Source organism: Salmo trutta, chromosome 22 (genome assembly GCF_901001165.1).
Source record: "Salmo trutta chromosome 22, fSalTru1.1, whole genome shotgun sequence".
Taxonomy (NCBI): Eukaryota; Metazoa; Chordata; class Actinopteri; order Salmoniformes; family Salmonidae; genus Salmo; species Salmo trutta.
In genome coordinates, this window is record NC_042978.1 from 9,647,076 (window position 1) to 9,672,043 (window position 24,968).

At 42.0% G+C, this 24,968-nt stretch overlaps 2 protein-coding genes across 6 annotated transcripts in view; one reads left to right on the forward strand and one right to left on the reverse strand.

Moving 5' to 3' along the window:
• LOC115158033 (inaD-like protein) overlaps positions 1-9,866 on the reverse strand; it is a gene marked incomplete in the record, with an annotated part of 141,832 nt that extends 131,966 nt beyond the window's left edge. Inside the window, 6 exon segments of the mRNA XM_029706495.1 lie at positions 5,302-5,494; positions 6,190-6,329; positions 6,843-7,040; positions 8,857-9,035; positions 9,179-9,237; positions 9,784-9,866. Of these exon segments, the coding sequence (XP_029562355.1) occupies positions 5,302-5,494; positions 6,190-6,329; positions 6,843-7,040; positions 8,857-9,035; positions 9,179-9,200 (732 nt within the window).
• A 111-nt stretch (positions 9,867-9,977) lies between these two features.
• Positions 9,978-23,915, forward strand: LOC115158034 (TM2 domain-containing protein 1). Of its 5 annotated transcripts, XM_029706498.1 has the most exons (7): positions 10,458-10,684; positions 12,425-12,498; positions 14,461-14,569; positions 14,953-15,044; positions 16,591-16,664; positions 19,772-19,884; positions 23,322-23,915. In XM_029706498.1, the coding sequence occupies exons 1-6, from the start codon at positions 10,551-10,553 to the stop codon at positions 19,880-19,882; spliced, it is 594 nt and encodes a 197-aa protein (XP_029562358.1). In that variant the 5' UTR covers positions 10,458-10,550; the 3' UTR covers positions 19,883-19,884; positions 23,322-23,915. The 5 variants fall into 5 exon arrangements, 4 of the variants coding, with proteins under 4 accessions (XP_029562359.1, XP_029562356.1, XP_029562358.1 ...); XM_029706499.1 differs by lacking the exons at positions 10,458-10,684; positions 19,772-19,884 and adding an exon at positions 9,978-10,066 and having other exon boundaries at positions 12,426-12,498; XM_029706496.1 differs by lacking the exon at positions 19,772-19,884 and having other exon boundaries at positions 10,232-10,684.
• The last annotated feature ends 1,053 nt before the right edge of the window (positions 23,916-24,968 follow it).

Consider the following 24,968-nt stretch of genomic DNA (forward strand, 5'->3'; position numbering starts at 1 on the left):
TAATCGTATCCGTCACCCCAGTGTTGACATAGCCGGTCTCATTTTCACCCGCTGCAAGTTGCTCATTCTACACCTCCCTTCACATGTCAGTTCTGATAAAAAATTAAACCTATTCCTGCCAAAAGAGTTTAATGACAATAATGCTTTATTAATAACAACCAATCTTTGCCTGATTATACACTGAACAAAAATATAAACGCAACATGCAATCATTTCAAAGAGTTACAGTTCATATAAGGATTTTTTTACATTTTTATTTAGCCCTAATCTATGGATTTCACATGACTGGGAATACAGATATGAATCTGTTGGTCACAGATACAGGAAAAAAAGTAGGGACATGGATCAGAAAACCAGTCAGTATCTGGACCATTTGCTTCATGCAGGGCGACATCTCCTTTGCATATACAGTACCAGTCAAAGGTTTGGACACACCTACTCATTCAAGGGCTAGTCCTTATTTTTACTATTTTCTACATTGAAGAATAATAGTGAGGACATCAAAACTGTGAAATAACACATATGGAATCATGTAGTAAACAAAAAAGTGTTACTTCAAAATATGAGATTATTCAAAGTAGCCACCCTTTGCCTTGATTACAGCTTTTTTACACACTCTTGGCATTCTCCCAACCAGCTTCATGAGGTAGTCACCTGAAATGCATTTCAATTAACAGGTGTGCCTTGTTAAAAGCTAATTTGTGGAATTTCTTTCATTCTTAATGCGTGTGAGTCAATCAGTTGTGTTGTGACAAGGTAGGGGTGATATACAGAAGATAGCCCTATTTGGTAATAGACCAAGTCCATATTATGGTAAGAACAGCTCAAATAAGCAAAGAGAAACGACAGTCCATCATTACTTTAAGACATGAAGGTCAGTCAATGTGGAACATTTCAACAACTTCAATAGTTTATTTAAGTGCAGTCGCAAAAACCATTAAGCGATATGATGAAACTGGCTCTCATGAGGACCGTCACAGGAAAGGAAGACCCAGAGTTACCTCTGCTGCAGAGGATAAGTTCATTAGAGTTACCAGCCTCAGAAATTGCAGCCCAAATAAATGCTTCACAGAGTTCAAGTAACAGACACATCTCAACATCAACTGTTCAGAGGAGACTGCTTGAATCAAGCCTTCATGGTCAAATTGCTGCAAAGCAACCACTACTAAAGGACACCATTAAGAAGAAGAGATTGGCTTGGGCCAAGAAACACAAGCGATGGCCATTAGACCAAAATCTGTCGTTTGGTCTGATGAGTCCAAATTCAAGATTTTTGGTTCCAACCGCCATGTCTTTGTAAGACGCAGAGTAGGTGAATGGATGATCTCCGCATGTGTGGTTCCCACAGTGAAGTACGGAGGAGGAGGTGTGGGGTGCTTAGCTGGTGACACTGTCAGTGATTTATTTAGAATTCAAGGCACAATTAACCAGCATGGCTACCACAGCATTCTGCAGTGATACACCATCCCATCTGGTTTGGGCTTAGTGGGACTATCATTTGTTTTTTTCAACAGGACAATGACCCAACACACTTCCAGGCTGTGTAAGGGCTATTTGACCAAGAAGGAGAGTGATGGAGTGCTGCATCAGATGACCTGACCTCCATAATAACCCGACCTCAACCCAATTGATATGATTTGGGATGAGTTGAACTGCAGAGTGAAGGAAAAACAGCCAACAAGTGCTCTGCATATGTGGGAACTCCTTCAAGACTGTTGGAAAAGCATTCCAGGTGAAGCTGGTTGAGAGAATGCTAAGAGTGTGCAAAGCGGTCATCAAGGCAAAGGGTGGCTACTTTGAAGAATCTGAAATATAAAATATGTTGATTTGTTTAACACTTGTTTGGTTACTATATGATTCTGTGTGTCATTTCATAGTTTTGATGTCTTCACTATTATTCTACAATGTAGAAAATAGTCAAAATAAAGAAAAACCCTTGAATGAGTAGGTGTGTCCAAACTTTTGACTGGTACTGTAGTTGATGAAGCTGTTGATTGTGGCCTGACGTCCCACTCTTCTTCAATGGCTGTGCGAATTTGCTGGATATTGGCGGGAACTGGAGCACGCTGTCATACACGGCGATCCAGAGCATCTCAAACATGCTCAATGGTTGACATGTCTGGTGAGTATGCAGGCCATGGAAGAGGTGGGACATTTTATGCTTCCAGGAATTTTATACAGATCCTTGCGACATGGGGCCGTGTATTATCATGCTGAAACATGAGGTGATGGCGGCAGATGAATGGCAAGACAATGGGCCTCAGCATCTCATCTCATCTCTGTGCATTCTATTTGCCATTGATAAAATAGTGTTTATTGTCCGTAGCGTATGCCTGCCAATACTATAACCCCACCTCCACCATGGGGCACTCTGTTCACAATGTTAACATCAGCAAACCACTCGCCCACACGACTCCATCTGCCCAGTACACTTGAAACTAGGATTCATCTGCAAAAAGCACACATCTCCAGCGTGCCAGTGGCCATCCATGGTGAGCATTTGCCCACTGAAGTCGGTTACGATGCCGAACTGCAGTTAGATCAAGACCCTGGTGAGGACGACAAGCACGCAGATGATCTTCCCTGAGACGGTTTCTGACAGTTTGTGCAGAAATTCTTACATTTGGTCTGCGGTTGTGAGGCCGGTTGGAAGTACTGCCAAATTCTCTAAAATAACACTGGCTTACGATAGAGAAATGAACATTCAATTCTCTGGCAACAACTCTGGTGGACATTGCTACAGTCAGCATGCCAATTGCACGCTCCCTCAAAACTGAGACATCTATAGCATTGTGTAGTGTGACAAAACCACACGTTTTAGTTATCTGCACCTGTGTAATGATCATGCTGTTTAATCAGCTTCTTGATATGCCACTCCTGTCAGGTGGATGGATTATCTTGGCAAAGGTGAAATAAATGCTCACTAACACGGATGTGCACAAAAAATGTACGAAATAAACTTTTTGTTCTTTTATTTCAGCTCATGAAATATGCGACCAACTCCTTACATGTCGTGTTTATATTTTTGTTCAGTGTAGGTTACCGGACACTGAATAACCACAGGAAAGTTAATGTCATTTAACAGTTTGAATTCATGAAAAGTGTAGCAATTAAAAACAGAGCTTCTTATAGTCTTAGATGACCATTGCTCAAAAGACAAGACTTGTATTTTGACTGTTTTAACCAACAACAAATCTATGATTAACTTTTGCTATGCATTAGGTCTCTCCGAACTCTCTTCTTTCTTCTCCTTGACTTCCAGGTCTACATTGATTGAGCTAGCGCACAGTGACTTAAATACATATTGTCAGGAGGCAATCCTGCAAGTGAAGCACTAACTTGATTTCCTTTAGGCTATAAGGACATCAACATCATAGACTCAATGTCAACAGCCCGCAGGTAGTAAAATACTGCATAAATATGAATTTCAAATCCGAATTTGGACTCCTACAGAGTCAAGTAGCATCACCTAAAACCTGACCTCCAAACCAGATTGATGCCATTTCCTCTCCAGTGATGGTCAAGTGCCTGTTTTTTGTGACAGGCTACAGAATAACAGGATATAGCCTTGGCCTTCATGACAGTGTTAAAAAGTGTAAGCTAGATAATAGACATACTGATGCTCCTGTGCCCTATAGACCCCTGCATGAGAGTCAAATGGCGAGAGATCAGTAGACAACACGAGTTGATGTACAGCTCGGGGGAAAATTTTTTGTATTTGCCTAGTTATCGACCTGACTTCTTCCTAGCGCTTATATTGATTGGTCTTCGCTAAAAACGTTGACCAGAAGGCCACGAGGGCAAACACGTCAACATTTTTAACCACAATAAATCAATAACAGTACCACTTTTAAAACGAGAAACAGTTGCCTCCTAATCATGAGTTGCACCTCCATCGCGTTGTTGTTATGAACGTTGTACAGACGCCACAGCCATATTGGTGTCCGACTGATGCCCAGTCACTCTGAACATGGCTTAATGACTTGTGTCTAAATTACACTACAGTAGCGTGGAAATACGATGCCATTGTTAAATTTGGCAAATAATAAGTAGGAAACAACTTCGCCATCATTATGACATCGTCAAATTTACTTGATGCATTGGCGCCATTAGCTAGCAAAGCTAGTCAAAAAGATACAAAAATATAACCGTAACATGAAACAATTTCAGAGATTTTACTGAGCCTCAGGATGTCACTGTTTTTTTGTGCATTCAAAATGCCATCGATAAAATGCAATTGTGTTCGTTGTCCGTAGCTTATGCCTGCCCATACCATAACCCCACCTCCACCATGGGGCACTCTGTTCACAACGTTGACATCAGCAAACCGCTCGCCCACACAGACCACAACACGTGGTCTGTGCTTGTGAGACCAGTTGGACTTTCTGCCAAATTCTCTAAAACAACTAAATGAACTTTCAATTCTCTGGCAAAAGCTCTGGTGGAAATTCCTGCAGTCATCATGCCAATTACACACTCCCTCAAAATTTGAGACATCTGTGGCATTGTGTTGTGTGACATAACTGAAAATGTTAGTGGCCTTTTACTGTCCCCAGCACAAGGTGCACCTGTATAATGATCCTGCTGTTTAATCAGCTTCTTGATATGCCACACCTGTCAGGTGGATGGATTATCTTGGCAAAGGAGAAACGCTCACTAACAGGGATGTAAAAAAAATTGTGCACAAAATTAAAGAAAAATAAGATTTTTGTAACTATAGAAAATGTCTTGGATCTTTTATTTCAGCTCATGAAACATGAGACCAACACTTTACATGTTGCATTTATATTTTTGTTCAGTTTAGATAGCAATGCTAACATTACCTAGTAAAAATGTGGTGCTGTCCCCTCAATCTTAGCTAGCTAAAGTTATACTGCATCTAAGGTCAATCTGGCGACATCATAAAGACGACAAAAAGACGACATAATTATTTGCCTCCTTCTGAAATGTCACTTTGTTTCCAAGCTTCTATAATGCACTTTAGACAAAATCTTCATCAGCGGCCATTGAGAAGGCATCGAGTTGAATCCTCAGTTGGGCATCAGTCCTCAAGAGAACGTTCAGAACAATATTGTGACGAAACGTGCGACCCATAAATATCTTCCGACGGGTTGCCTGAATCAACCTCAACAAATACAGTCATGCAGCGCTCAAAACAGTGGAAGCACATTGCCTTTAATGTATGTATTCGAAAGGGCCAAAATCCAATGTAGCACCATGACATGAGTGGTCTGTAGAACATATATCAAAATATGAAGGCATTTTCTTTCTGAGATACATAAATACATGCTTTGAACTTACATTTTGAATAATGGGTCCGGGCGGGAGCAGTGGCGTGTGCTGTGTGGCAGTTGATGGGTTCCGGGCCACCACCAGCTCCACTCTGTCCCCAGGCTGCTGCAGCAGAGTGATGGCCTGCTGCTGGGTGACACTCTGGTCCAGGGGGGTCCCGTTGATCACCAGGATCTGGTCGTTCTCCAGCATGCGCCCATCCCTACCGGCGCACACACGCACAATACAAATAAGGACTATATCATTTTTAAAGCCCCTTTTACATCAGAAATGGACATCGTTTTCACATTAACCTCATCTAGACCTCGTCAAAGAGCAAGCAGAAGAAACAAGGAATGTGTATCTTGTATGTTTATATCATGTTTATTTAACCAGGAAGTTCCATAGAGATAAAGACACATTTTTTAAAGGGATTCTTTGCTCATAAGGTCTCTCTATAGCAGCACAGTGACATGTCAGTGGTCTGTGTTTCCCCAATTTTGGCAGTACCCTTTACAAGCAGTGTTAAATGAAATAGAAATGTCTCTACATACCCTTTGTTGTTGACATAAGCTGATACAAGCATATTATGCATTGTTTATGACTGTGTAATGTTTTCCTTGGAAGGGGGCCTAATAAGAGTTGGCAAACCTTCTAATATGCGTATATTAAGGTGTCCTTGACTAGATTATCACTATTGCAGAATGTTGTCGTAGAGTTGGTCTGAACTCGAGTTGCAAGATTCCAATAACTCTCCGAAAAATGTCAGGTTTTCCAGAAATCCTGGTTGGACGATTCAACATTTGCTGCTTATTCCCTCCTGATTCCAGGAATTTGGGGGAAATTACCAGAATTTTGAAACTCTAACCTGAACCAAATGAACACTAGGGGCAATAAAAGAGAAGGAGGACGGCGTACCTGTGTGCGATGCTTCCAGGCTGGACCTGTCTGATGAAGACCCCGTGGCCCCCAGTCCCCTCAGGCCTCAGGCCTACCACACTGAAGCCCAGGCTTCCAGACAGGGGCTTGGGCAGGCTGATGTGCTCAGTTGGCCTCCCCTACAACAAAAGACAATTATTACATAGGTCAGGTCATAAATATTCAAAATGTACAGAAGACGTCTCAAATACATCATTTGGCAATGAGGCCCTTTATCTACTTCCCCAGAGTCAGATGAAACGACCTCTTACTTTCTTCATACTGGACACAGAGAAACAAAAACGGTATCCACAAGTTCATCTAACTCCGGGGAAGAAGATAAAGGGCGTCATTGCCAAAATCCCGAAGTATCCCTTAAAACTCAAGTCAGTACATAAAATACAAAAAGGTAAATGTTTAAAGCTATAACTCCACCGAACACAATAAATTAAATACCCAGGTAAAACTGTTTAAAACCACAGTCTCTTAATTCTCCACCGAATACAGCACACCAATACACAGGTGACACAGTATAAAACCACCATCTATCCACCACCAGACCAAGTACACATGGCCATAACCATGGTAGTATCATAGCTAGCTGTGACAACAGCATCAGGTGGGCGTGTGCGTGGGCAGAACAGGTGCAGAACCTTGGCGGCAGCGTGGAGCCATCTCTGGAGCTGGTCGGGGGAACGGAGGCCCACTGAGGAGAGGGCTGAGCCGTTGGACAGCACCGAGCCGGGGCCGGATGTGCACAGGCTGCTGGCCGGGCGGCTGGCACTGACGATCAGCTGGCCCTTCCTGGAGAAACTGAACTCACTGCAGGTGTCGGGAGGCATGCAGTTCAGCTGGGGGGAGGAAAGGAGAAGAAGAGAGGTTTGGTAGGGTTTTTTCACTGTGGCGGATAATGAGGAGGTAGCTATGGTAGAGCTGCTTTGTTTACAAAAAATATTGTAAAATAATTGTTGTTAATTCTTTAGAGTCTAAGATGTTGGGGGAGAGGGGGTGCTTAGCTGACACATGGAATTGTTTAAAGATGGTCATACTATGGATCAATTAGCTATTTGATTTTGAATTTTAGAACCCCTTTAGGTATATATAAAAACATGTATTGATAAAATATTGATTTTGGCCTTTACTACTATAGCCCATAGAAACGCATTGAATAACACATTCATAAAAAAATAATAATAATAATAAAAATGTATGAAATTGTATGAAATGTATGCATTCACTACTGTAAGTCGCTCTGGATAAGAGCGTCTGCTAAATGACGTAAAAATACAAAATAATTGGCAAAAAGGACAGCCAAATATGTTTGGGGTGGGAGTCACCCCTTTCCAAAGTGGGCTAAACTGTTTGGACGCTACTGAGAAGAACGATTTTCGGGATGTCTCACGGTCTGACAAACACCGCTCTAGCTCTGCCACCTTTCACAGCAGATGTGGAAGCGCTACATCGGCAGATGCGGCAATAGAAAAAAAAACATCTCTCTTGCTTAAACTGGTGGATTTTGATGGGGGATTTTTTTTTTAAATAATGTTACTTAGACTGACGTACAGGTGAGTCAATCGACTCTAGGGGGTTAATGTGATTATGTGACTAAAGATACAAGTTGAGAGATATCAAATTGGATGAAGCCACACAAAAAAACTAAAGTCTGCCATTCTAGGCTGCTTTCATCAACCAAAATCCAACCGTAAGCTGCATTCTTTCACATCCAATTTTCCCACGATAGGGAAAAAGGGCTGCAGATTAGCGTTGCAGTAGATACAAGAGCAAGAGAAACAATGATGCCTTTACATGTGGAGACAATGTCTGCAAACTAAAAGAAGAAAAATAAAGGGGGGAGAAAAGGGGGGGGGTAACAAAATCAATAGATTCCTCTGCAGCAGTAGCAGCTCTGGCCGGTCCCAAACAGGTAATGTATTAATGACCTTTAGACTCACATTGTGGAAAGTTATCAGTCTCCTGTTTATTTAGCCCAGGCTGACGGAGCAGCTTTTCCCCGCCAATTCATCAATACATCTCCGACAAGGCAGTTACTCAAACCCAGACAGTAGATATTAAAGCTTGATAGATCCACAAAAGAGCCGACCCGCCAGTGCCACCACCTCCGCCTCTCCATCCCGCTATAGGTTTTCACCTGACGCATTCATAGACACTCGGCTGACCTTCGCAGCACTTAGAATATGAAGGCAGGCATCGGTTATTGCCATTATCTTAATTTGGCATGTGGATTGTTTATTGTTAGTAAGGAGGGTTTTTTTTTTTTACATCGATAAAAACGTGATCAGAATACAAATGAATGAAAGTGCCGGGCTGCTTTTTTTGATGCCTCCTTTTCAGCTGAAGAAAAAGGTTTAGAATGCTGTGTTCTGTAGACTGAACTAACACTGACATTGAGGGGTTTCAACACTTTTATACAAATCAGAAATGTTACAAGGCATTAACAATCAACTTTCTCTTGGGATATTTTAACTTGGGATAGATGTCGGCTATTATAAGTTGGGTTACAAACTCTAGTAATCCGACATAAAGCCTTAATCAAAAATGGGCCATATAACAAATGACAATGTTCATATCTCACTCCATCACCATTATGCTCCATTCCGAAGCCATGGGTCCTTAAAGACAGTTTGCACGTCATTCTCTGATTATTACCTGGTCTTTGAGTTGTTTGATGGAGTGCTGCAGCGTGAGGATGTGTCCTAGCAGTGGGCTCTGTAGGGCGTCCCTCAGCACCCCCAGCCTCTCACTGTGGGTCCACTCCTCCCTCTGGGCCATCTTAGCCTGGAGCCGCTCCAAGGCCTGCAGCACCTGCTGGCGCTCCACTGTGGAGACTGAGGCGCACACACACAGGCCCATGGAAACGTGCATGTACACGTACACAACATTTTCGATAATTGTGAAAAGCATCGTTTTTGCACATTTATATCCCATACCGTTCATTAAACAGTTCAATAATGAGAGCAGATAAATGTACCTGTTGGGACATTTTCATACATTGTCCTCCCTCAGTCTGGGTATATTTTGTGATGCAACCTGTAAGGAATTAAGAGGAGAGATGCAAACATCAAACACACAACATAGAACAACAATTAATCACCTTTAGGCAGTTGACAATACATAAAATAAAAGGCACATCAAGAACAATACAACTGATTATGTAGTAGGGGCAAAGTGGAACTGATTTCGAGCTCGGTCAATCAAATAGTCTAGGCCTAAACAATATGTCTTGTACACAATACAAAGGTACTGATAGTCTTCTATGTTCAATTCAAACTCTAGTTTGGTGGCAACTAAAAGTGGGTCAATGTGCCTTTGTCAAATACACAATCGTCCTTCTGTTAGCAACGCAATAACATGGGTTATCTACATTGCCAGTGAACAAGTTTCGACAGACACAGGCTAGCTTGTGTGGCAATATATTATGTTAACAAACCTCGAGAAAGTTAGGCTATTATATTAGCTAAAACCAAAAGACGACGAAGCAACATAAACTTAAAGTTATCTTGTAACAGTTAGAGATATATTTTATTTCACACCCTACCTGTACGGCGGAAGTTAATCACCGAATCCGCACCTTACCTGAAGCAGGAAGTAATTATTTGTTTTAAATCAGCTGAGCAGCAAAGTCGAGCGAAAGATAAATAAAGTACAGTACTGGCCAAACTGATCCACAAAATCAGAAAGGTTTAACGTTATACTGTAAAGACCTAATAACTTTAGAGACGTAGCGTTAGCTAGCTAACGTAGTAACGCCTGTTTTGCTTTACATGGAACAGGTGCACAGAATCATCATCATCTGTTTCTGTTGGTCTTGCGTAGCTGTAGCGTTAGTTGAATAACTAATCCAAAGCATGAAGTTTGAGTAAGTACGGTTAACTAGCTAGGTTCTTAAAACAACACAGCTTTGCCTTTGTCGGGTGATAATATAACCCCATAAAACAACTTGTAACAAATGCTACCAGAGCTTCTCGAAATATTCAGCTAACGTTAGATAACTAGCCAACTTCGGTGAGTCAGCTAGCTACTGTCAGTGGTACTATAGTGTGCTATCTTGTTGTTAGCTAGCTAATAACGTAAGCTGTTGCGATACATAAACTTATTTGCTAGCATAGCATTAGCATGTTTTTTTTGCATATTACAAAACTAAACGAGTTTATCACTTGAATGGTAAGACTCTTATAGCTTAAGTTCAAAGTTATCAGTTCAACTACTTTTAAAGATGAAAACAAGTCTTACTGGTACGAAATCACACGAGTTGGGTCTTGGACGATACAGTACTCAGATGTGTCGCTTTAAAAACTTTTGATGTCACGTGACGAGGTGTGGGCGTGTTGTCAACATTCAACATGGCGTCTCACAGGAGTCGGCTGTTTTGTTTACGGACTCTGTCGTTGAGCATCTTCTTTTACTGCACGTATTGCCATTTTCAACTTGTTCTCGGAAATGATGTCGATAGCTGTAAAAGTCTACGCTTGGGACAATATCTTTTTACATGTCATTTTTAGCAAATCACGACAATGATGACAGGGTTTTTAATTTTGGTTTGCTAGCTAACGTTATCGGTCTAGTTCTATCTGTTAACATGATTTTGCTTGGCTAGCTGCTAGCCATAAGCCTGCATAGTGTCTACTTTTGGGAAACAATATAGCTAACTAATGAAATTGTGAAACGGTCTCGGATCTGAACATTAACATGCATCGCTTACGGTACGGTTTTGGAAGCGTACGCGGATCTTTAATATCAGGGAAAAGTAAAAAGGTTAAATTGATACACATCTTTAATAGGGTTGGTGTACTGTTCTGATCCCACAAGGCCATATCTCCATGTTACAGCGAGAGAGAAAAAATCCCCTCTGTAATAAAGCATTGCATGCATCTATAATCACATTTGTGTAGTGGCATACAGTTGAGCCGACACGTTTTTAGGATTTCCATATTTATTTATTTATATATATATATTTTTTTGCATGGTCTGGAAAAACATTGGCATTACATAAAAACACATTTTATGCAGTTCTACGTTATTTACATGATAGAAGACATGAGCAGAATTTTATTTTTTATACCACACAAATTGCCAAATGCAGGCTACTGTGCAACTTGCTATTCAGGTAGGATACAATTTTGGAACTTTATTAATTTGTTCATATTCATAATCATTAGTTTTATCATTGTTATTATTGCATGCCATTGTTATTAATGTAGGCCTATTTACTAATCTAAACCAGTTCTTTAAATATAGAAAACGTGTTTTGTTTCATTCTGTTGAGACATTTTCGTTGGCTAAATTAAGTTTGATCAGTCTTTTAATTTTGTGCTCCGTATTTAGTTTAAGATAGTTTAGGCCTATAAGTAGGCTTTTGTAAAATAAATATCATTAGCCTATTGCTGTCATTTGTTGGGTATGGTAGACACTAGTCTCTCTTGGTAATTGCTGAAATATAGCCTGTTCAAAACCTTTGAAGGTTTACACCAGTTTGTAAGCGCACTGCCCAAATTACAGCCTTCCCGACTTTAAGTGCTTGTGATAAAACTTAATCCATAGCTAGTTTTTAGGCGCTATTGATCTCGGTAGCTAAATTATGCTCTTTAGTGTGGTAGCCTATTTTGAATTATTTTATTTATGTCTGTTCAGACTTGAGCAATATTTAGTGGATTTTTTTTTGTGTGTGTGCCTAATTTGGCTAAATTATTTAAATGTATCTACATCCCGCAGCAATGATCTAGTGTGTAACGGAAGAAGGCTGCCATAAATCTGTTTTCACTGAAAAATACTGTTGGCTGCAACTGTGATAAAGCCGGTTAAAACAGTGTACATTTTGCATTTGTTGATTTATTTTAATGTGATATGAAAGTAAAGGGCTTTATGTTTCTAGAACCATATCGCAATTGATAATCGATTCACGTTTAGATGGAGTATTTGACTGTTTTGGCTGCCAGAGCCAGTCTCTCTGAAAATAACATATGGTCATTGGACTTTACGGAGTAACAGTAGGCTCCTTAAGAGTACATCATGGGCTAAAAGCTAGCTAGATAACTAGTTGCCTCTATACATTATTGTTGTGTAATGTAGTGTTCCTCAGAATGCTGATAATAATGACTGACTTAATGGGTGCAGCATATCAACATCACGACACAAGCACAACTTGTTTTATATGTTGTATTATTTAATATGCTGTGAGTGATCGTTCATATTTGGTCATTGCCTTAATGCTGTTCAAGTATCTTTGCAAAGAACCACGGATAGATGATGCCACTCAAGAACCTGCGAACTGCAAGGACATGATAGCTTGGGGTGAGTGGTTATGCATTTCAATGTATGTGGTATTTTGTGGGTAACATGAATTGTCTTTGGGCGACCCAAGGTCCTCCCTATAAAGTCAGTTGAAATATTAAAACTGAATTGTTATGGTTGCTGATTAGGACACACCATTTTTAATATGTCCTTCATTTTCAAAATGCATACTGAAATACATAGGCTATACAGTGCATTCGGAAAGTATTCAGACCCATTGACTTTTTCCACATTTTGTTACGTTACAGCCTAATTCTAAAATTGCTTAAATTCATTTTTTCCCTCATCAATCTACACACAGTACCCCATAATGACAGTGATTACAGTTTTTTTTTAAATGATTGCTAATAAAAATGTAAAAAAACATACAAAAAGATATACCTTATTTTCATGACTATTCGGACCCTTTGCTATGAGACTCGAAATTGAGCTCAGGTGGATCCTGTTTCCATTGATCATCCTTGAGCTGTATCTACAACTTGATTGGAGTCCACCTGTGGTAAATTGAATTGATTGGACATGATTTGGAAAGGAACACACCACAGGTGACAGTGCATGTCAGAGCAAACACCAAGCCATGAGGTCGAAGGAATTGTCCGTAGAGCTCCAAGACAGGATTGTGTCGAGGCACAAATCTGGGGAAGGGCACCAAAACATTTCTGCAGCATTGAAGGTCCCCAAGAACACAGTGCCTGCCATCATTCTTAATTGCAAGAAGGTTGGAACCACCAATACTCTTCCTAGAGCTGGCATCATGGCCAAACTGAGAAATCGGGGGAGAAGGGCCTTGGTCAGAGAGGTGACCAAGAACCTGATGGTCACTCTGACAGAGCTCCAGAGTTCCTCTGTGGAGATGGGAGAGCCTTCCAGAAGAACAACTATCTCTGCAGCACTCCACCAATCAGGCCTTTATAGTAGACGGAAGCCACGCCTCAGTAAAAGGCACATGACAGCCCGCTTGGAGTTTGCCAAAAGGCACCTAAAGGACTCTCAGACCATGGGAAACAAGATTCTCTGGTCCGATGAAACCAAGATTGAACTCTTTGGCCTGAATGCCAAGTGTCACAGCTGGAGGAAACCTGGCACCATCCCTACGTTGAAGCATGGTGGTGGCAGCATCATGCTGTGGGGATGTTTTTCAGCGGCAAGGACTGAGAGACTAGTCAGGATTGAGGGAAAGATGAACCGAGCAAAGTACAGAGAGATCCTTGATGAAAACCTGCTCCAGAGCACTCAGGACCTCAGACTGGGGCGAAGTTTCACCTTCCAACAGGACAACGACCATAAGCATACAGCCAAGACAATGCAGGAATGGCTTCGGGACAAGTTTCTGAATGTCCTTGAGTGGCCCAGCCAAAGCCCGGACTTGAACCCGATCGAACATCTCTGGAGAGACCTGAAAATAGTTGTGCAGTGATGCTCTCCCCCATCCAACCTGACAAAGCTTGAGGATCTACAGATAAGAATGGGAGAAAATACAAAAATACAGGTGTGCCAAGCTTAGCGTAATACACAAGAAGACTCAAGGCTGTAATCACTGCCAAAGGTGCTTCAACAAAGTACTAAATAAAGGGTCTGAATACTTATGTAAATATGATATCAGTTTTTTTTTTTTTATAAATCGGCAAAAAATGTCAACCTGTTTTTGCTTCATCATTTTGGGTTATTGTGTGTAGATTGATGAGAGAAAAAAACAAATTCAATACATTTTAGAATGAGGCTGTAACGTTACAAATTGTGGAAAAAGTCAAGGGGTCTGAATACTTTCCAAAAGCATTGTATATAAAATCTATACAAAAATCTATACAATATATGATCACTCTGAACCTGTGTCTGTGTGTAAGTACCTAAACTCACAATCAATCGACACATGTTTTTCCTGTGTGCATACGTGTTTTTGTGTTGATTTAGCCTAGCCTGACGCATCTAGGCCTATCTGTTTTTTTTATCTGTTTTTTTTAGTGGAATGCCTACCTGCTCCGAATGTCAGCTGCCGCTTGTCCAACGGGACAGAATTTCGGTTCAGTGGAGAGGAAGTGGGCTTCAACCAGAGCATCCCCTGCAGGAATGTGTATGTATCTATATTACCTGACATTCGGCACTGTGGAAATGTTGAATACTCATAAGGGCACAACATAGAAAAACGTTTTGCAACAGGAAAACCGAAAAAATACTTTTCTTATTGGACATGGTCGGGTGTATTCATTAGTGCACACCGTAGCAAAAAATGTATATTGGGAAAAGTCAGGTAGGTCCCTCCCCGTTTTGTTTGCTTTCGTTTTGTTCCAAGTGAATACACACCAGATACCAGTGCCTTCCTGTTTCATGCCTAGTGAATATGACCCTGAAAGTATTTTGTTATTGATTAGCCTAAATAATACCCCATCATATGTGATGTCTACACATGTAAAGCGTTAGTGAACTGCTTCAAACTAAAATTGGATTTCTTTGCAGGAGCGGTTACTCCTACAAAATAGCAGTGGCCTTGTCCCTCTTCCTGGGGTGGTTAGGAGCTGATCGCTTCTACCTGGGATACCCAGCTTTAGGTAGGCCTATAGTCCTATAACTCAACTCTGGACCTCGAAGCCAGTTCCACTGTGTTTTTTTTCATTGTTCCCCTCTAATCAGGGATTGATTTAGACCTGGGACATCAGGTGGGTGCAATTCAATATCAGATAGAACAGAAAACAGCAGGCTCTGGACCTCGTAGGGTAAGATTTGAATACCCCTGGTTTACAGTATGGCCTTTGACTTATCATTGCTGTAAAGCAGAGTTCTCCAAACCTGTTCCTGGAGAGCTACCCTCCTGTAGGTTTTCATTCCAACCCCAGTTGTAACTAACCAGGTTCAGTTTATCAACCAGATAATTACTAGAATCAGGTGTGGTAGATTAGGGTTGAAGTGAACCTACAGGACGGTAGCTCTCCAAGAACAGGGTTGGAGAGCCCTGCTGTAAAGTTCAAGATGAGTATTAGTGTGCTATGTATCTATTATATATTCTATTAACGTATTTGCAAGGCCTATTTGCTGTAAAAATACATCCAAGATTCTCCCCATTTTAGGGGCTTTTTTGTTTTTCCTGCTAGCATGGGTTACGTAGGCATCACAGAGCCACACTGTGGACGGGCATGAGCAAGCTTTAGAGGCTGCACTTAGCAGCGCGTGGGTTGGCACGGTTGGCGTGGGCATCACCATGGAACAGTGGCGTATTAAGCTGGCAAGATGGGCCGTGGTTTTGTAGAGCAGACACCTGATGGCCATCGTTTTAAAAATCAACAAAGCTACCCCCCCCCATAGAGAAATGTACAATGTTGTTAATAATGATTTGGAGTAATTGTGTTTTAATCACAAGAGTTGCCGTTTCCATCATTTGCCTGCAATTTAAGATCATCGTTTAGCTGTGTGCGTGTGAAAGATGTGGGGCGAGTGAGCAACAGTAGCCTTTGCCCAGTGATGTCACCCGCCCTAAGATATGTGTAGTGTCGTGATTTGACTATGTTGTAGGCTAGTGACATTTGAATGTTGAAAGGAGAATGTGTCTAGTTGAACGACCGCCCTTGCTCTGGGTTTTCATGCGTCCAATTCACACTCCCGTTGCACAGTTAAAGCACTACCTGCGGCTGCACACGTTCATACTTCACTGCCCCTCTCAACGATAAAGACCTGTTGTTCCCAATCCTCAGTTGTTTTGGAAACAAAGTTGACTTAGCACCATTTCTCTCTGAAAGCAAAGCAGGCAGCAAAAAAAAAACACACTCAGACACATATTCACCCAGCGCTGAAAGCGTTCCAAATCGTTCACCTTCGCCTCGCAAGTTAATTTCCCATTCAGCAACACACGGGCAAAGTTGGAACGGAACACGGGGGATAAACTGAAACGTTGCCCAGTCGCCTGGATGGGAGAGTTTTCATGTAAACAACGAAGCGTTGCTCACATAATAGGTAGCAAATTATGATTAGGGGCCAGGCAGCATTTTATTTATGCCTACTTTTAAAGAGACATGGTGTGCCCCTTTAAGCTTCATCCCACATTGACTATGTGTCTCCCTTTCGTTCTCTGTCTCTCTCTGCTTCTCTCGTTCTCGCTCTAAGGGCTGCTCAAGTTCTGCACTGTGGGCTTCTGTGGGATTGGGAGCTTGGCGGATTTCATGTTGATCTCAATGCAGGTAAGGGTCATTCAGGGAACAGCTGTGGAACACAGAGCTGCTAAGTAATCTGTTGGTTATGTGTGTGAAAATCCATGGTCTTCTCACAGTGACATTGAAAGTAATTGTTTATGCATCCAATGTGGTGGTGACAAGGGCGTGTTAGGTCAGTGATCCCTAATTGTGGGTAGAACCTGGTTCCTTTTGGGTCACAGCAGATGACTACATTGATTGGTCACAAGAAGTGTTAAAAGGCTCGTTGGGATCACACTGCAAAGAGAAGTTAGGAAACCACTGTGATGTTATCAGTATGATCATTGGATGTTTTACAAAGCTCTTTCTTCGATTTCAAAAGAAGATTCTCCATTTGAGCGCCCCCCCCGTGAATAAACAGTGGCTCTCTTCCACTAAAGGCTCGCACACGTCGCGCCGGATGTGGGATGTAGCGTTTGTCTGCCGATAGTTCAGCGCGCTGGTGTGTCTGAACCCTGACAGTGATGGTAATCAAACGAGTGGAGCAAGGTTGGTCTTTACAGAACAGTCTGGGCTTTGACGCAATGGTCACGCAACACACACACACACACACTAATCAGAGCAGGCCACGTAACACTGAACAGAAGCATAGCCAAGCCAGTCAGGAAGACGCTGTGTGTGTGTGTTTGTGTTCAGAAGAGCACCTGTGTCTGTGTGGCTCTCTGCTCAGCACTAACCTCTCTATGAATGGGGGTTAATGAGACTGTGGTGTGTTTTCGCAAAGGGGCTTCTCTAGCCCCATCCCCCCCATCATCCTCGGTCCCCCAGGACCCCCCTAACCCCCCATTTATGGCCCCCAAGCCTGACAAAGAGAGGCCAGTCCATTTGTCATCCTGTTAGGGCCTCTCCATTAAGGAACCAGTGTTTGCAGGATGCCATACATGGTTCGTGTTCACTAGGAACCAAATGGAAGCAAGTCGGCCAAAACAGGGAGGGACTACTTTATTATTATTTTTTGAACTATTTTTTCCGCTTTCTGTTGCAAACACTTTTGCTACGGTATACACTTAGGGTTGTGAATAAGACCACGGGCCACATGGACAGAGCAAGCCTTTAGCTTTAACTCATGGTCAACATGGACGGATGTTATAGAACGAAAAGCACACTTATTTGTTTGGTTTGTTCATTATAGTTAACCGTGTTGAATGAAACCCGTGTCCTTCTACTTAAAAATATGTTTTTACCGTATAGAATAGTAGTGGTGTGCCATTTTAGAACTGTGCGTCATGAATGCGATTTCCCAGAATTTTACCATAACAGTTCCCTGTATCACATCTGAGACAAAAACACAAACCGTGATAGAGAAAAAGTATACTGTTTCTCTATCTAGTTACCTCTTTTTCTCGTCCTATCCAGTTCTACTCTACATCCTACTGTGGATGCAGGCCTTTATAAAGTCGCTATTTCCTTAGAAAGGGGCGTTGGCGTGCATTCGGCCACTTTGATTAAGCGAGGCGACGGGCGCACTGTTTATTGTTCTCCTAATTTCTTATTGAAGGCCCTAAGAGAGCAATGCTTTTAAGCGGCTTCGGCTGTCGCGCACAGCAAAACACTTACATTCTCAATTAGCTGTATAGGCTGCGTCCAGGTTCTCTCGTTCTCCGCCTTTTTAAAGAGTGACAATTTTGATAAAGAGTTCCGCGTCCCCGGAGAGCCCATTTAGACGTCACGCTAAAGCCCCATATTTTAACGGCTAACTACCTCGACTAAAAGCAACGTCGGAGCGGGCAAATGCATCTTTGAGAACTAATGAGTAAACACCTGGGACATGTGATCATTTATATTCATTGATTATGTCTGGATGGAACTGGGGGAGAGGAGGAAGCTGTACGTGGTTGGTTTGGGATCTCTCTCTCTCTCTTCTTTCTCTCTCTCTCTCCTCTCTCTCTCTCTCTCTCTCTGTGTGTCTTTCTCTCTCTCTCTCTCTCTGTGTGTCTTTCTCTCTCTCTCTGTGTGTCTTTCTCTCTCTCTCTGTGTGTCTTTCTCTCTCTCTCTGTGTGTCTTTCTCTCTCTCTCTGTGTGTCTTTCTCTCTCTCTCTGTGTGTCTTTCTCTCTCTCTCTGTGTGTCTTTCTCTCTCTCTCTGTGTGTCTTTCTCTCTCTCTCTCTCTGTGTGTCTTTCTCTCTCTCTCTCTCTGTGTGTCTTTCTCTCTCTCTCTCTGTGTGTCTCTCTCTCTCTCTGTGTGTCTTTCTCTCTCTCTCTGTGTGTCTTTCTCTCTCTCTCTCTGTGTGTCTTTCTCTCTCTCTCTGTGTGTCTTTCTCTCTCTCTCTGTGTGTCTTTCTCTCTCTCTCTGTGTGTCTTTCTCTCTCTCTGTGTCTGTCTCTCTCTCTCTGTGTCTGTCTCTCTCTCTTTCTCTGTGTCTGTCTCTCTCTCTTTCTCTGTGTCTCTCTCTCTGTCTGTGTGTCTCTCTCTCTCTCTGTCTCTGTCTCTGTGTGTCTTTCTAGAGAGAGGTGGTCCACGCCAGATGAATTATGTCTAACTTTGCTCTCAAACTAGGTAGAGCAGAGATGGACACAGGTGATAGATAGATGGGACGTGGATTGCGGGAGCAGTGTGTTTTTTTTAAATGAGAATCAGACTGGGATTCAAGCAATTGAAGGTCTTGGATTTCCATGTAGAGCCTTCTGAGGTGTGTTTGGTTTGTACAGCAGAGAGTCTTGGATTGAGGGAGTTGACACTTGACATGGAAATTGTCAGTCCGGTTGTGGGTGCTGTCTGTACTGAATCGGTCATGCCCACCGGCCTGCCCATTTCTAAATCTGGCAGTCTGATTTAACACTTCAGAAAGCCTCTATCTGCCCAAAGTCCCTTAAAAGCCTGGAATGCCTCGCCAATGTTGATCTACTTGGATACAACACACTCTGGTCACAAACTCATTATCAGAGGGTTAACCAGTAGCCCAGCTGTAACTGGACTCAGCTTCTGCGCCCTTTACACACTCAGGTGTGTGTGTGTGTGTGTGTGTGTGTGTGTGTGTAAGTTCACTGGTCCCACTCCGCTGCGATTGCTGAGTACCAAGTCAGAAGTGTATTATCGGCTGGACCCAGGTTTTCACCGTGTGTAACCTGATGTCTTTCCTCTGTTCCTTCCTTTTAGATAGTGGGTCCATCGGATAAGTCTGACTACATAGTGGATTACTACGGTGCCAGACTCACACGCCTCTCCATTACCAACGACACCTATAGAAGAACCCAGATCTCACCCTGAGGGTGGGTACGCGAGTACAGCATGTTAGACACGTCGCACCTGGGTACACTAGTAGCATGTTAGTTAGAGACAACAGGCTTTGGTGAGTCATTCGCTGTGTAATTGTGGAAACCCAGAACAAACATGTCATGTAACTGCATCAGCTACCATTTACATGTTATGAAGTCTGTCCACGAGAGATGAGTCCCTTTTATAGCGGTTTGCACGTCTTTTCACCTAACGGTGTACATACACGCCATGACCAAAAGTATGTGGACATTTGTTCGTCGAACATCTCCGTCTAAAATCATGGGCATTAATATGGAGTTGGTCCCCCTTTTGCTGCTACGACAGAGCAGTCAGTCTTCTGGGAAGGCTTTCTACGAGATGTTGGAACATTACTGCGGGGACTTGCTTCCATTCAGCCACAAGAGCAGGTCGGGCACTGATGTTGGGAGATTAGGCCTGGCTCGCAGTCAGCGTTCCAATTCATCCCAAAGGTATTCGATGGGGTTGAGGTCAGGGCTTTGTGCAGGCCAGTCAAGATCTTCCACACCGATCGCGACAAACCATTTCTGTATGGACCTTGCTTTTTGCACGGGGGCATTGTCCTGCTGAAACAGGAAAGGGCCATCCACAAACTGTTGCCACAAAGTTGGAAGAACAAAATTGTCTAGAATGTCATTGTATGCTGTAGTGTTAATATTTCCCTTCACTGGAACTAAGGGGCCTAGCCCGAACCATGAGAAATAGCCCTAGACCATTAATCATCCACCACCAAACTTTACAGTTGGCAATATGCATTCCGGCAGGTAGCGTTCTCCTGGCATCTGCCAAACCCAGATTCATCCGTCAGACTGCCAGATGGTGAAGCGTGGTTCATAATTCCAGAAAACGAGTTTCCACTGCTCTAGAGTCCAATGGCGGCAAGCTTTACACTACTTCAGCCAACACTTGGCATTGCGCATGGTGATATTAGGCTTGTGTGCGGCTGGTCCGCCAATGAAACCCTTTCATGAAGCTCCCGACAAACTGTTATTGTGCTGACACTGCTTCCAGAGGCAGTTTGGAACTTTGTAGTGAGTGTTGCAACCGAGGACAGATTATTTTTTTACACGCTTCAGCACTCAGCAGTCCCATTCTGTGAGCTTGTGTAACCTATCACTTCACGGCTGAGCCGTGGTTGCTCCTAGACGTTTCCACTTCACAATAACAACACTTACAGTTGACCGGGGCAACTCTAGCAGGGCAGAAATATGACGAACTGATTTGTTGAAAAGGTGGCATCCTATGTCGGTGCCACGGTGAAAGTCACTGAGCTCTTCAGTAAGGTCATTCTACTGCCAATGTTTGTCTATTGAGATTTCATGACTGTGTGCTCAATTAGATATACCTGTCAGCAATGGGGTGTGGCTGAATTAGCCGATTCCACTCATTTGAAGGGGTGTCCACATACCTTTTGTATATATTGTTTATCTAATTTTGAATGTCCACTTATTACATCTGCATAACATTCTTATTACATCTGCATGACATTCTTATTACATCTGCATGACATTCTTATTACATCTGCATGACATTCTTATTACATGCGCTTATTACATCTGCATGACATTCGTATTACATCTGCATGACATTCTTATTACATCTGCATGACATTCTTATTACATGCGCTTATTACATCTGCATGACATTCTTATTACATCTGCATGACATTCTTATTACATCTGCATGACATTCTTATTACATGCGCTTATTACATCTGCATGACATTCTTATTACATCTGCATGACATTCTTATTACATCTGCATGACATTCTTATTACATGCGCTTATTACATCTGCATGACATTCGTATTACATCTGCATGACATTCTTATTACATGCGCTTATTACATCTGCATGACATTCGTATTACATGCGCTTATTACATCTGTATGACATTCGTATTACATCTGCATGACATTCTTATTACATCTGCATGACATTCTTATTACATCTGCATGACATTCTTATTACATCTGCATGACATTCGTATTACATGCGCTTATTACATCTGTATGACATTCTTATTACATCTGTATGACATTCTTATTACATCTGCATGACATTCTTATTACATCTGCATGACATTCGTATTACATGCGCTTATTACATCTATGACATTCTTATTACATCTGTATGACATTCGTATTACATCTGCATGACATTCTTATTACATCTGCATGACATTCTTATTACATCTGCATGACATTCTTATTACATCTGCATGACATTCTTATTACATGCGCTTATTACATCTGCATGACATTCGTATTACATCTGCATGACATTCTTATTACATGCGCTTATTACATCTGCATGACATTCGTATTACATGCGCTTATTACATCTATGACATTCTTATTACATCTGTATGACATTCGTATTACATCTGCATGACATTCTTATTACATCTGCATGACATTCTTATTACATCTGCATGACATTCTTATTACATCTGCATGACATTCTTATTACATCTGCATGACATTCTTATTACATGCGCTTATTACATCTGTATGACATTCGTATTACATCTGCATGACATTCTTATTACATCTGCATGACATTCTTATTACATCTGCATGACATTCTTATTACATCTGCATGACATTCGTATTACATGCGCTTATTACATCTGTATGGCATTCTTATTACATCTGTATGACATTCTTATTACATCTGCATGACATTCTTATTACATCTGCATGACATTCGTATTACATGCGCTTATTACATCTATGACATTCTTATTACATCTGTATGACATTCGTATTACATCTGCATGACATTCTTATTACATCTGCATGACATTCTTATTACATCTGCATGACATTCTTATTACATCTGCATGACATTCTTATTACATCTGCATGACATTCTTATTACATCTGTATGACATTCTTATTACATCTGCATGACATTCGTATTACATGCGCTTATTACATCTGTATGGCATTCTTATTACATCTGTATGACATTCTTATTACATCTGCATGACATTCTTATTACATCTGCATGACATTCGTATTACATGCGCTTATTACATCTATGACATTCTTATTACATCTGTATGACATTCTTATTACATCTGCATGACATTCTTATTACATCTGTATGACATTCGTATTACATCTGTATGACATTCGTATTACATCTGTATGACATTCAAAATGGTATGTACATGAGCCCACACTGTACGGTCTGCTAGGCATCTGTGTTGTTGTATGTGTCGAATTGCTATGCTTTATCTTGGCCAGGTCGCAGTTACAAATGAGAACTTGTTCTCAACTAGCCTACCTGGTTTAATAAAGGTGAAAAAAAAATATTCTAATGAGAATTGAACACTGACTCATTCAAGTATATCAGTTCAACAACACAAAAAATACTGCATGCAACCTCTTTTCTGTCGTTTCAGGGCGAAAGTGAAAAACAACTACAACCTCCATCCTCTGAATGCTGTCATTTTAAATTATGCCCCTCTTTTGGCATCCTTTTTTTCACCCGACCAGTACATACGGACTATTCCGAGTCCACTTCTCCTGTCTACATGTACCCCAATGTCAGCAGGAGAGCCTGTGAAGCGAGACTTAGTCTCTCCTTGCTTCTTTGTCCTTCATTCCTTGTCTTCTCCTCAAAATGTATTTGAAGATCAAATCTGAGGAGATGAGGATAGAGGATACAAGGAAAGACTTGAGATTCACCCGTGGTCACAAGCTCAGGTCCCGGAGGGTTACAGTACAGGCTTTTGTTCCAACACAACATTAGCCACACCGTGTAGCTCTCCAGTACCAGTGGGTTGATGACCCCCACCATAGAGCTTCAAGTCATCGTTGTTATACTCCTATGAGAATCTAGAATCTGCACTGAGAACGGTGTACTGTAAATATCATGTCATCTGTGGTTATTGAGTATGTCTGGCAGCAAGGGAACTAATTGTACTGTATGACTGTCTTTTTGCTTTCATTTGTCATTTGAGACTTTTGTAAATAAAGTGATAATTTAATGAAAATGGCCGCCTTTTGTAAATGACGTTCGTAAAGGAACACAGCTCCTATGCCCTCAAACAATCCTCACAACGAACCCCCTCCACAGCAAGCAACCTCCCGCTGCAACACAACTCTGGCTATAACAAATCGATGAACCGCTGTATTCACCGTAGCGGTGTCGGATATCCATACTGATACCACATCTAGAATATCCAGCTCGCCCACCTACTGTACAACACATTCACCCCGTCACTTTCTGTTGCACTGTGTAGATTAGGAGTGTCACCCATATGTTTTAAAGATGGCTTTCAGGCTCATGTAGCTCATCTATCAGGCCAGTGAGAGTACACCGGGTCCCCCATTGAGCAGACGCACAGCAGGGCAACACACCCCAGACCTCAGCAGAAAGCTGAGATGGCTCTGCCTTGTGACTTTTCCCAAGCACCCCTGCTGCAGCCTTTGTAATAAAGATGACAGTAGGGATACTTCAGGGGGAGAAGATCTGTCTTCATCTGCAGGATGGATGCTGAGAGCTAGTGTGTCATTTCCCTGACCTCTGAAATCCCTGCAGGATGATTGGTCACTGCCAATCATCCTGCAGGGATGGTCACACATAGTTCCATCCCTGCACACATAGTTCCTCCAATGGGTTCGACGTTGGCCGTTGAACTGCTAGTAGTGTACTCCGTGTCGGATTGAACGGCAAGTTTCAACGTAACTGGTTTTCGAGCTAGACAATATATCCCCTTTATGTAAATCATAAAGAAGGCCAAACATCTTTTTCACTTCTGTGGACTAAAGATGAGAGACAAAGAGGGATAAGAGAGCGATAGATCTGGAAACACTCGAATCCAGTCAGGCCATCCTGTACCCTCAATAGTTTGATTTTGGTCGGAACAGCCGGCTTGTACCGCCTTTCAATGAAAACAAGGTGGATGTATATTTTACTCTGTTTGAGCGGATTGCACCATCCCTAAAATGGCCTCGAGATATTTGGTCACTGCTCCTCCAAAGTGTTCTTGTGGGATAGGCTCAGAAAGTGTACGCCGCTTTATCTCTTGACCAGAGTTCAGATT